Source organism: Ambystoma mexicanum, chromosome 5q (genome assembly GCF_040938575.1).
Source record: "Ambystoma mexicanum isolate Mex_15411 chromosome 5q, UKY_AmexF1_1, whole genome shotgun sequence".
In the NCBI taxonomy this organism is placed as follows: Eukaryota; Metazoa; Chordata; class Amphibia; order Caudata; family Ambystomatidae; genus Ambystoma; species Ambystoma mexicanum.
In genome coordinates, this window is record NC_090933.1 from 979,797,299 (window position 1) to 979,809,346 (window position 12,048).

General features: G+C 51.0%; 1 protein-coding gene across 1 annotated transcript in view; it reads right to left on the minus strand.

The window, feature by feature from the left end:
* The window catches only part of EIF3E (eukaryotic translation initiation factor 3 subunit E), a 284,648-nt gene that overhangs the window by 82,439 nt on the left and 190,161 nt on the right, over positions 1 to 12,048 (minus strand). Inside the window, exon 11 of the mRNA XM_069621505.1 lies at positions 6,249 to 6,351. Within this exon, the coding sequence (XP_069477606.1) occupies positions 6,249 to 6,351 (103 nt within the window). The remainder of the gene's footprint in view (positions 1 to 6,248; positions 6,352 to 12,048) is intronic.

The window sequence follows — 12,048 nt, forward strand, 5'->3', positions numbered from 1 at the left end:
GTGCAGAGGCTCGAACGGAGGTCCCATGAGCTTGGTCAGCACCACGTTGAGCTCCCAACGCCGGGGCCGGCGCCTTCACCGGCGGGAACGATCTGAACAGTCCCTTCATGAACTCCTTCACCAGACGATGAGACCACAAAGACGTCCGTCCCGTGGTTCTGGTGTATCGGGAAATCGCAGCAAGATGAATCTTGATGAAAGCGTGCGCTAGTCAAGCCTTGGCCAGCGTCAGTAGGTACGGCAATACTTGCGGAGCCGTAATCCGTAGAGGGTTAATCATCTGTGCGTGGAACCAGACAGAGAACCTCTTCCATTTGTGTCCGTAGCATTTAAGAGTTGAGGACACCCAGGCCTTTGCAAGAACCTCTCTGCAGTCGGCCGGTATTCGTAACCTCCGAACTCTAGCACTGCAGGAGCCAGGCCTGCAAGTTCAGCGACTTCGGGTCGTGATGGAGGATGGCGCCTCCTTCCCTGGAGAGAAGATCCACGTCCCCTGGCAGCTTGATTGACGGGGACGCTGACAAGCCCAGAAGGTCCGGGAACCATATCTGCCTCGGCCACGCCGGTGCGACGAGTATCATCCTGCAACGTGACCTCTTGAGCTGGTTGATGAGCCGGATCAGCAACGGTAAAGGAGGGAACGCGTACAGGAATAGGCCCTCCCAGGGAACGAGCATGCATCGCCCATGCTCCTCGGCTGGGGAAACCTGCTGGCGAACCTCCGGCACTTGGAGTTCGTCGCCGTCGTGAACAGATCGATCTGGGGTATGTCGGAAGAGGCGGTCCACTAGGTCCTGTCGTAGTTCCCACTCGTGGCACGAGCGCAGCTCTCTGCTGAGCGAGTCGGCAATGGTGTTTTTTATTCCTGCCAGATGAAACGGCACCAGGAACATCCCTTGGGCGACAGCCCAATGCCACAGATCCTGCGCCTCCTTGGACAGGGCTGGGGATCTGGTACCGCCCTGCTTCCTGATGTAGAACATGGTGGTGGTGTTGTCGGTGAAGATCCTCACCACCTTGCCCTTGAGGGACGGAAGGAAGGACCTGAGGGCCCAAAACACTGCACGGAGTTCCATGACGTTGATATGGAGGGATTTCTCCTTCGGAAGCCAAAGGCCTCTCGCGTGCAGATTTTCGGTGTGTGCTCCCCACCCTTCCAGGGAGGCATCCGTGGTCACTGTCTTCTGGTGGCCGGGGTCTGGAAGTCCATGCCCGCCGTCAGATGCGCGCGGGTGCCCCACCACCGGATCGCTCATCGGAAACTCTTGTCGAGTGTGATCCTGTCCTTGAAGCTGCCCGTCGTCTGGACCCAGCGAGCATCCAGGAACTCCTGCAATGGGCGCATCCGAAGCCTGCACAGGCGGATGAGAAATGCAAGACGACATTCCGAGGAGGGATTTGATGGACCTCACCTTGGCCGCGCCGCAACCAGCATCCGCTGCACCTTGCCCAAGATGGCCCTCGTTCTTTCCTCCGACGGAGAGGCCAGAAGCGCCACTGTGTCGAGTTTTGCTCCCAGAAACAGTGCGTCTTGCGCGGGCACCAGGTGAGACTTGGCGTAGTTTATGGAGAATCCCAGGTCCGTGAGTAGTTGGACGGTCCTCGCTGTGTGTTCCGCGGCGAGCTCCCTTGTCTTTGCTCGGATGAGCCAGACGTCCAGGTAGGGGTAGAGGTGGATCCCCTCCAGGCGCAGCCGCGCCGCCACCGGTGCTAGTCACTTGGTGAACACACTGGGTGCCGACCTCAATCCGAAGGGAAGGGCTCTGAACTGGTAGTGCCGCCCTTGGACCACGAATCTGAGAAACTTTGGGTGTCCCTTTAGGATGGGGATATGGAAGTAGGCATCCTCCAAGTCCAACGACGACAGCAATCGCCCTCCTCCAGCTGACCCAGGACGTGCTGGAGGGTGACCATCCGGAACTTCTGTGCCTTGATGAATTTGTTCAGTCGTCGTAGGTCCAGGATGGGACGCCATCCTCCTGTCTTCTTCACAAGGAAGAATCTTGAGTAAACTCCAGAGCCCCGAAGCCTCTTTGGGACGAGCTCGATGGTGCCTTTCTTGAGCATCGCCTTTACCTCCAAGAGAAGTTGAGGGACGCGATGTTCCTTCCTGGCCACGGGGGGGACGCGCGGGCTCTTCTTTAGAAACTCGAGCGCGTGACCCTGGGCCAGGGCGTCCAGCACCCAACGGTCGGTGGAGATGGACTCCCACACGCCGACGAAGTTTGCCAGCCAGCCTCCCACCGGGGTGCTTCGGTGGGGGCCCGACCCCCCGGCCGGTTCAGTCCTGCTTCGACGGGGCTTTGCTGCCTTGTCCTCCCTAGCGACGACGGCAGGGTCCGCCCGACTTGCCTCGTCCCCTGTAGGCTTCTTGTGACGACGAACGGGCCGCTTGACGGTAGGTGGAATATCCGCCGCCGGAACCTTTGGAGACACCCTGCTTGCCTCCGGTGCTCCGAAAGGGCGGCTGTCGTTGCTGGAGAACATCAAGAGCCCGGGCCGTCTCCGTGTACGCCTTGATGGCTTGCAGGGAATCGTCCACTGTTTTCCCAAACAGGTTGTTCCCGTCGAACGGCATGTCCAAAACTCTGGTCTGCACGTCCTGCCGGAAGTCCGTTGCCTTGAGCCATCCACGCCGTCTAAGGCACACGCCGTTGCCCAACTGGTGAAAACCAGTATCGGTGATGTCCGTCGCTACCGTAATGGCGTCGTCCGACTCCACTTCCCCTTCCTGCAAGATCTCCAGGGCCTCAGCCCTCTTGTCGTCCAGTAAGGGGCAATCTTGTACCACAACTCCCTGTCGTAGCGCGCTACGATAGCCAAGGCGTTGGCAGCCTTAATAGTCGTCGCTGCCGATGAGATGACTCTGCGTCCCATCGTGCCCAATTTCTTTCCCTCACCGTCCGGGGGGGAAGTTGACGTGGAGGCCGATGCCCCCCCGCTTTCTTCCTGGCCGCCGCGGAGACGACCGAGTCCGGGGTCGGCTGTGCCCGAAGGCACAAGAGGGCCGCGGCCGGGACCCGGTACTTCTCGTACCGATCCTTTCTCGCAGGCATTGTGGATGGGTTCTTGAGGAGGGAGAGACCCTCATCCCAGATATCATCCAGTAGGGGTACAGCGAGGACCGTCTTCCTCTTGGTCTCGCGCTGTTGATAAAGGAAGCCTTCCTTCTTCTCTTCCGGGCAGAGCTGGAAAAGCTCGGATGCCCTGGCGATCATGGCATGAAATGATCCAATCTCGTCGGGCGGGGAAGCCCGGGGAGGAGGTGACGGAGGATCCTTGTCGTCTGTACCCGTCGCGGCCGTGTCCGTCCCTGTGTCATCCCCCCGGGTCGTGGACGGGGAGGAGGGCTGAGACGGGCTCGATGGTTGAAAAGGAGGTGGAGGATGAATCCTTTTTTTAGGAGGAGGGCTCCCAGAAGGGCCCGGCTCCGGGTCCCCCATCGGGAGCGGTTCCTCCGTCGGTGGTAACGGCAATCTCGTCCTTATCTCCGAGCATAAGGACTGTATAGCCAACAAAATGGCCGCCCAGTTGTCTTGCGGCACTGGTTGAGGGGGTTCCGACGGGCGGACAGGAACCTCGTCGGTACCCTCGACGTTCCCGTCGTCCCCCTCGTCGGGGTCCCTCCCGACGGGCTGGTCTTCCTCCACGGCAATGTTGTGGCTTAAGACTTCGATCAGCTCCTCTTCAGAGGTTGAGGCCGAATCCATGATGGCCTCCTGCCCCCCCCCCCTTCTCCTCCGCCGGAGGTTTCACGGGGGTCCTGTCGATGGGGTTGAAAGAGGACTCCCTCCGTGGTGGCAGGGAGACTCTGGGCCAGAGGTCGCCTCCACATGTGTAGCCTCCTCAGGCTGAGCCAGGGCCGCTGCGACTGTCTCGATAGAGGCCTTGGCCGTGTGGATCAAGACTTTCGTCACCTTAGGTGCACTCTTAGTGGGGTGGGGGGGGGGGGGGTCACCGCCTCGCTCCCCCTCCGAATTGGCCTTCAAGCTCGACCAGGGCCTCTCCAGAAGCTTCGCCGGGTGCTCGGACTTCCTCTTACCCGAGCCAGAGCATTGGCTTGTGGTTGATGGCACCGGGGAGGCTGCGCCCTGCCTGGCAACCGTAGAGCCCGACCGTTCGGCGCTCCTGGTGCCAGCGGACTTGCAGTGCTTGGCCTTCTGTTGGGCCCCCGTCGCCGGGGCTCTTTCCTTCCAGCCAGTTGGCGAGACGCAGATGGTGGTCCTTTATGGTCCGCTCCGACATGTTCCCGCAAAACGCACAGTCCTTCTCCACATGCGCCTTGTCCTCATGCAGGCAGTAGAGGCAAAGAGTGTTCGTCCTCCTTGAAGACATTCTGAAGCTGGCATGCAGGGCAGACCCTGAACAGCTTCCCGGGCGTCGGGCTTCCCTTCTCCTGGGCCATGTCCGAGATGGGCATGTCCGAGATGGGCCTGAGAAAGTTCTGGAGTCCTCCAAGCCTGGCTCAACGAAATCTTCACCCTTGAGGGGCGTAGAAGAATCCGACACGGATCCCCGTTGATCGGATATAGAAACGGAGCTTGAGGCTCTTTGACCGAAAAAAGAGAACATTTTCCAATGAAAAAAGCGCGAAAACGCACCAAAGCTAGAGAGCAATAGCACGAGGATCCCAAAACTTCAACGTGCAGTAAAAATCTGAGGTTGGCTGCCAGAGGCGGGGCTTAGGGAGAGGGCAGTCATTGGCTGTGGTCAGTATGACGCAGAAATCAGGGATTGGTTACTACTACGAAAGTCAGATCAGAAAGGAAACTGATACTAGTTTTTTCTTTACCGAGGATTCCCAGCCTGACGGGGAATATTCATGAGCATGTGAATCCATGCCAGACCCCATGCTGGAGAACTTTATTGTTGCAGCTTGCCCTTTCTAAAGAAAGCTCATTAAAACCGACTGTTCAATAAATACTTTTACTAGCTAACCTTGAGTATACGTGTTATTTTTCACTCTACCAGCTTGTGTAATACAGACCTATACCAATTGTTGGATATCTATTGCCAAGAGGACAAGGCTGGTGTAGTCTCCCACAGGGTTACTACATACAATCTTGCATAACAATCAACTTTACAAATGAACACAGCTTCATAAAACTTGTTCCCCCCCAAAATAGATCATATAGTGCTTCATGCCGCTCTTGTTGTCCTGGTCAGTGAGCACCAGGACATCTTTTTGAAGTGGGAGAGCAATCTATAAGGTCTATATATGCACGTAAATAAATGGGCCTCAAATTCCCAGGCCATGGTATGTATTAGTGAAGATGAGAAGGGAAGCATTTAAGAGGTTAGCAGGCTATTAAAAGCTAAATAAGGGGGAAGGGTACAGTGATGTGATGAAGTGTGGGTTTTGGACTACTTGAGTCAATAACAAACACCTTGAAAATACTATTAAAGATGTGTTCAAGCACTTATTTTATTTATTTTTTACTTTTTTTTATTTATGTTTTATTTATTTTTTGGATTTATAAAGCGCACTGCAGCCCTCTAGGCAACGAGGCGCTATAAGTATACTAAAGGAGGCTTGCTTGTGGGTTACAATAAGCAGCCCAATGTGTGAAGCTTAACAGTTATTTATACAGTTGAGTTACTGAGTACAATGTTCTACAATACAGAGTATGTCGAGTTCAAGTTATGGCAGGAGTGGAGACATTATACAAGAAGAATAGCCTCTTTAGACAAAGCCTCATTTTTGGGGCCTTGCGGAAGGCGACATGGGACTCAATAGATCTAATCTGGGAGTTTGTTCCAGAGAGTGGCGGCCATAGTTGGGAAGCTAGATCCTCCAGCACGCACTCTGCGTGAGTGAGGTACTGTGATGCGGTTAGCATATGCAGTTCTTGCAGGTCTGGAGGCGGTTTGTCTGGAGATCCTATGCGTAAGTATCTGGGGGCGAGGCCGTGAATACATTTGTGGGTTAGGGCTAGTGTTTTGAAGACGACCCTTTCCTTAACAGGTAGCCAATGTGCCTGTCTTCTGATTGTGGAGATGTGTTCCCTGCGTGAGAGGCCAGTGGCTGCCCTTTAGGCACTTGGATGGGCTTTATGCGCTGGGTGTGGTGTAGATAATTCAAACAAGCAAGTTGTTACATGAATTACCTTGAGGGAAATCCAGAGGAAAACACACTAGTCAAAACTTTAATACTCAAACAGTACACCTACTTTAACCAGAAGAGTAGAGCAGATCTTTCAAAACATGGGTAAGAAAACATCCAAATCAGTCTCATAACTAATCCTTACCAGTTTTGAATCTATTTTTGCATCCAGCCTTGCATTTCGGATGAGATTGACAATCCATCTTTCAGCATCGTCTGGTGTCATGTTCAATTTATCAGCCAGCATACTTTTAGAAAAGGATACAAAATAAAGTAATCATGTTCCTTCTCTGGTAGAAGACACATTTACTGAAGCACAATTTACTCAACTTTTGACAACTTTCTTTCTGATGGTGATAGTTCCTTCCACACAGTTCACATTTCAGAAATGGACCTGGTACAACTCATAAGAGCAACTCATCACTGCTGTTTTCATGCGTTTTTGTGGCTCAAAAAAAAGAAAAAAAAAAGGCAAGCCCTTTTGCTTCCCCAAACCCCTAAATATCCAAACATACCCCAACCTCGCACGTCCCTAAAAATGTCAGAAAATACAGCAAAATGCTGCAATTAGTATGCCTCTGAGTTGGGAGGGTACCTTTGAAATATGTAAGTCACACAACCAACATGCAAACATCTGCATATAAATATAGATATTTGACTGTTATGGGAGATTGCCTAAAAAGTCTACCTTCAGGTGAGACTCTAAACTATCCCTTGGTATACAGGCTCAAACTCTTAGTAAAAGTCAGTACTAGCCAAAGGTTTGGTAAAATTGCAGAGCAGCCAGGTTGATCTTATGAGGAGTGTGGGATATATTGACCCACATCACTGAGCTGCATTTGCGCAAGAAACAGCAATCAGGACCTCAAAACTGCATTTTGGCAGCAACAGAAAAATGGCTGCACCGTCTTGCCTCCCACATTTCAGGCAAGATGGAACAAGGGGCCACACTGAAAAAGTATGACAGAATATATATATTCAAGTGAACCGGCAGCACCGCTTTGCTGCAAAAGCCAAAAATTGCCCTTCAAAATGAGACCTTTTTCACCCTTTCCAAATGCTGTGTTATGCTAGTTTTCCATCTGTGTATTCTGAAACCACTGATGAAACGGCCCTGTCAGGCCCAGGATAATTCATTGTGCCTCAGAAAAACCGGGCATAATTCCTGAATGAAAGGCCCAGTCAAAGTAGCTTGGAAAGAAATCAACAAGGATCTTTATTTTTACTAACACGGCAACCCACGTTCATTTTCTTTACAATGTAGCAAATATCCGCTGTCTTCAAAAGAACTTCTGAGCCTGGTCAGTTTCATATACCAGTGTTCAGATAAAACTCATGCATTCAAAGAAAAATAACTTTAGCTGCAAGAACATTGTGGAACTCTGAGTGAGCTCAAAACCGAATTAAAGAAAGAAATGTCAGCTTGCAACACGTGTAAAAATAGGCTGCTTACAAAATAAGGAAAAATGAATGCCTGCGTTTTAAACAGTACGCTGGTAAATACAAGTATTGTCTTTAGAAATATAAAGGGGTTTGTTACTGGAGAGAATACATCACGTGTTATTTGATGTAACAGGCTTATTTAATTCTGGATTTAAGATCAAAAGTGAAAGGTGTTAAACCCAGGGTGGCTTGAGTTACAAGTTGAAAAACAGGTTCTCCCAAAAGGGCCATCTCTTCCAGCAGACCCTGCCAACCCACTGATGATAGAGTGGAACAGACTTTTGTCTCTGTTGGAACCCAGGACAATGCAGTTCTCAGGGAAGGAAGCTGGAGGTGTGAAAGACCCTAAAACTTCAATCAGGCTGAAGGAACCCCCCCATCCTGCTTGAAAGGAAATGCCAGTTGATGTCAGCTGGAAAGAAAAAAAAATACAGTGACTCCCATTTGTTCGAAAGACTATTCCATAAGGAAACTTAACTCTGCAACCACAATGCAAAAGTAAATTTGTGGCCTTTAGTTTAAAACTTGGTAGAATGTAGTGGCACCAAGGGGATAGAAATGGCATCCATGTTGCAAATGTAAAATGTTGTACATACCTTCCTTATGACAATCCCCACTCGTGTAAAGTTGTAGAATTTGGAGAAAGTAAATCACAGTGAAAAGTGCGGAAAAACTGGCAGAGGAGCGAAACCAGGCCTCACGGACTGGGGGTTTGGCTTGAAATGTGAGGGAAAAATATGTAACCTGTATCCGATTTACTAAAAGGTTGCAATTGTGTAAATATGTGTTTGTGGCAAAATTAGATTAGTTCCAGTAACTCTGGGTGGTTTCTGGACACTAAATATCACCCCATAAACATAACCTCATTTTTCTGAGATCCAACCAGCGGATAGCTAGGCAGAGACTTCTACCCTTGCCCAATCCTATTGTTAGAGGGGTGTGTAGTAAAGCCTGCCCCTGTCATATACTGCGATGATGTTACCAGGCATTATAAATAAGAGCCCCCGACCACCCACAGGGACACGGATTCCTGATTTCCTACGCTGGCGTCCTGTTGCGTCTGTTCCTGTATTCATCTTGCATTTATCCAACTAAACGCCAGATCCCAACCACTAGGCCAAGTATTGCTGATCCTGCTTCAGCTAGGCCTCAATTCTAAAATAATCCCAATTACCAAGGGAAACGCTGTGGTGTTTTGGGAAGCATCCTAATTAACCTGCCTTGCCACTCACTGCATGCTGCTGCCATCCTGTTACCCTGATGAGCTATAGTATCCAGTAACTAGAATTGCCAGTCCAGAAGAACTATTCTTTGGTATCCAGTCTTTGCCCCGCTGATCCGGTCCTGCTGATTTTGTCCAGATGTCCTTTGTCAGACCAGATCTGTGTGGTGACAAGAACCGCTGATTGTTCAAAATCCAAAAACTAGAAGTGGACTGTGCATCAATAGGAAACATAGAAGGGAGTAGTTAGTTTCTTACCTGTAACTCCATTTCTCCAGCATTGGTATCTTTCATGGATTCACATGCTTAGAATATTCCCCGTCGTCAGACTGGGAACCCTCGGTACACATATATATAGTCATTTCCAATAGGAAAAACTTCTGCCCTATCCCCGTCTGCGTCCTCTACGGGGCCGCCCACGTACGCCCCGTTGGACGTGATGGTATATAAGCCCCGCCCCCGCGGGTCCCTTCAGATTTCGACCCCTCCAAGATAACGGGGGGAAAACTTGCTTACATACCAATCTTCCACATTGCAGTCCGGGGAGGCCGGAGGGCGCATGTGAATCCATGAAAGATACCAATGCTGGAGAAATGGAGTTACAGGTAAGAAACTACTCCCTTCTCCAGCATTGGATCTTTCATGGATTCACATGCTTAGAATAGATTGTAAAGCAGTAACATCAAGAAGGAGGTGAGAGTGCAATGTAACTTACATTCGTAGAGACACCCCCAAACACTACCGTTTACACCATGTATGTAAGCAACAACTTATTATACTGATACGAAACGGATTTTCGCCATACAATGCTATGTCATATGACTCAGTATGCACCCCTTGCGCACATATCTACCCAACCACTTATGTTTAGGTCAATAAACTATGCACATTCATGTATACACTCTGAAAAACCAGCTGAGGCCAAATAATAATAGGCAGCATTCTTCTTGAAACTTTGGCTTACCTCATTGAAAAAGGTGGCGAAGCACTGCCCTTCCCATTTGTACCTCATCCGCGTGCTGCTTTTCCAGGCAGTAGTGGCGCGTAAACGTGTGCGGAACAGACCATGCCGCCGCCTGGCAGATGTCCGTCAGCGGAATTCCTGCCCATAGAGCCACGGAGGAAGATGTCGATCTCGTGGAATGGGCTCTGGGACGATGTAGTAGAGGTCTCCCGGCCTTGGAATGACACAGGGTAATCGCCGAGGAGACCCAGCGAGCCAGACCTTGTTTGGAGATAGCCTTACCCCTAGCCGAGGGGCCGTAGGCGACGAATAGCTGTCTGGTGGCTCTGATATCTTGCGTTTTTTGCAGGTAAAATTTTAGCACCCTTTTGACGTCCAGAGTGTGAAGAGCCTTCTCCGCCGTCGACGAAGGAGATGCAAAGAAAGTAGGGAGTACCAGGGTCGAGTGCTTATGATAGACCGACGGTACTTTTGGGATGAATGAAGGGTTAGTTGATAAAATAACTTTGTCCTTAAAGAACCTCAGATATGGAGGGTCTATGACCAGTGCCTGTAGTTCCGACATTCTTCTAGCCGAAGTGATGGCAACTAGGAACGCGAGTTTCCAAGATAGAAATTGTAGAGATGAAGAGGACATTGGCTCAAAGGGAGGCTTCATTAAGGCAGCTAGAACCGTGTTCAGACTCCACGACGGTGGGAACCGTTTTTCCGGAGGGAAGGTTCTAAACAGACCCTTCATGAAATGCTTCACTAGCCTGTCACTGAATAGTGGAGGGGACTGTCTTCTTCTGGTAAATCTCGAAACAGCCGCCAGGTGTACTTTGATTGACGATGATGACAGTCCGCTCTCCGCAAGATGAAGAAGATACGGGAGGATTTGCTCCGGAGTTACTTCCAAAGGTTGTATATTTTGTTGTGTTTGACACCATATACAGAACCTTTTCCATTTGCTTACATATGATTTGTTAGTGGACGGGGCTCTGGCCGCCTGCAGAATCCTTCGGCAATCAGTCGAGACTTTTAGGTTCCCGAACTCCGAGAAGTCAGGAGCCATGCAGTTAAGTTCAGGCTGTCCGGATTGTGGTGCCACACGGTCCCCTCGTCCCTGGACAGGAGGTTCGGTACTTTCCTGAATGGTATCGGCTGATCCAGCGACAGATGAAGGAGGTCTGAGAACCATGGTTGCCTCGGCCAGCGCGGGGCCACTAGGATGACCCGGCAATTGTACCTGTGGATCCCCTGGATCGTCCTCCGTATGAGGGGAAATGGAGGGAAGGCGTAGAGGAACTTGCCTGTCCACGGAAACGAGAACGCTTCCCCCAGGGAGCCTGTTTGGGGCCATCTGCTCGCGAACTGAGCACATTTTCGGTTTCTTTCCGTGGCGAAGAGATCGATCGACGGGGTCCCCCATCTTTCGAAGATTTCCCCGAGTTGAGTGGAGTCCAGCTCCCACTCGTGTATTTGTGACATAGTCCTGCTCAGGGAATCCGCCTGTAAGTTCTTCGCTCCAGGTAGGTGGTATGCCACTAGGGAGATGTGGTGTTTTAAAGCCCAATGCCAGATCTTTTGAGCTTCCTTCGAGAGGGTCCTGGATCTGGTGCCACCCTGTTTTATCAGGTAGAACATAGCTGTCGTATTGTCCGTGAGCACTCTTACTTTTGACCCCTTGATGTGTGGGAGGAAAGATTTCAGGGCCCATCTCACCGCCCTTAGCTCCAGGACGTTGATATGTAGGCGAGATTCGGTCGACGACCACCTGCCTTGGGTTTGGTGACGTGACATGTGTGCTCCCCAGCCCGACAGAGAGGCGTCTGTAATGATGGTGTTCTGAAATTCCGGCTCCTGCAGGGGGACCCCTCTGTCCAGGTTGCGCGCCACTTTCCACCATCGGATGGCTTTGATAACTCGTTCGTCGTCGACTATTATCTTGTCCGACCAGCGGCCTGTGGCCTGCTTCCATCTGTCTGATAGGAACTCCTGTAGAGGTCTCATGAACAACCGGCAGTTCGCGACTAGGTGGATGCACGATGCCATGGAGCCGAGGAGAGCCGCATATTTTCTTACTGACAACCTTCTCTGTAAACGAAGTTGGCTTGTCAGGTGTTTGATCTTCAACAACCTTTCCAGGGATGGTTTCACTAGTCCCGTGTGGGTGTCGAATTGAGCACCTAGGAACTTCAAGCTCTTCGAGGGCTTTAGTGAAGACTTTTCGTAGTTCACTGCAAATCCCAGACGCTGTAGCAGTCGCAAGGTGGTCAATAGGCTGTCGTTGGTCGACGCTGGGGAGGATCCCCTCACGAGCCAGTCGTCGAGGTA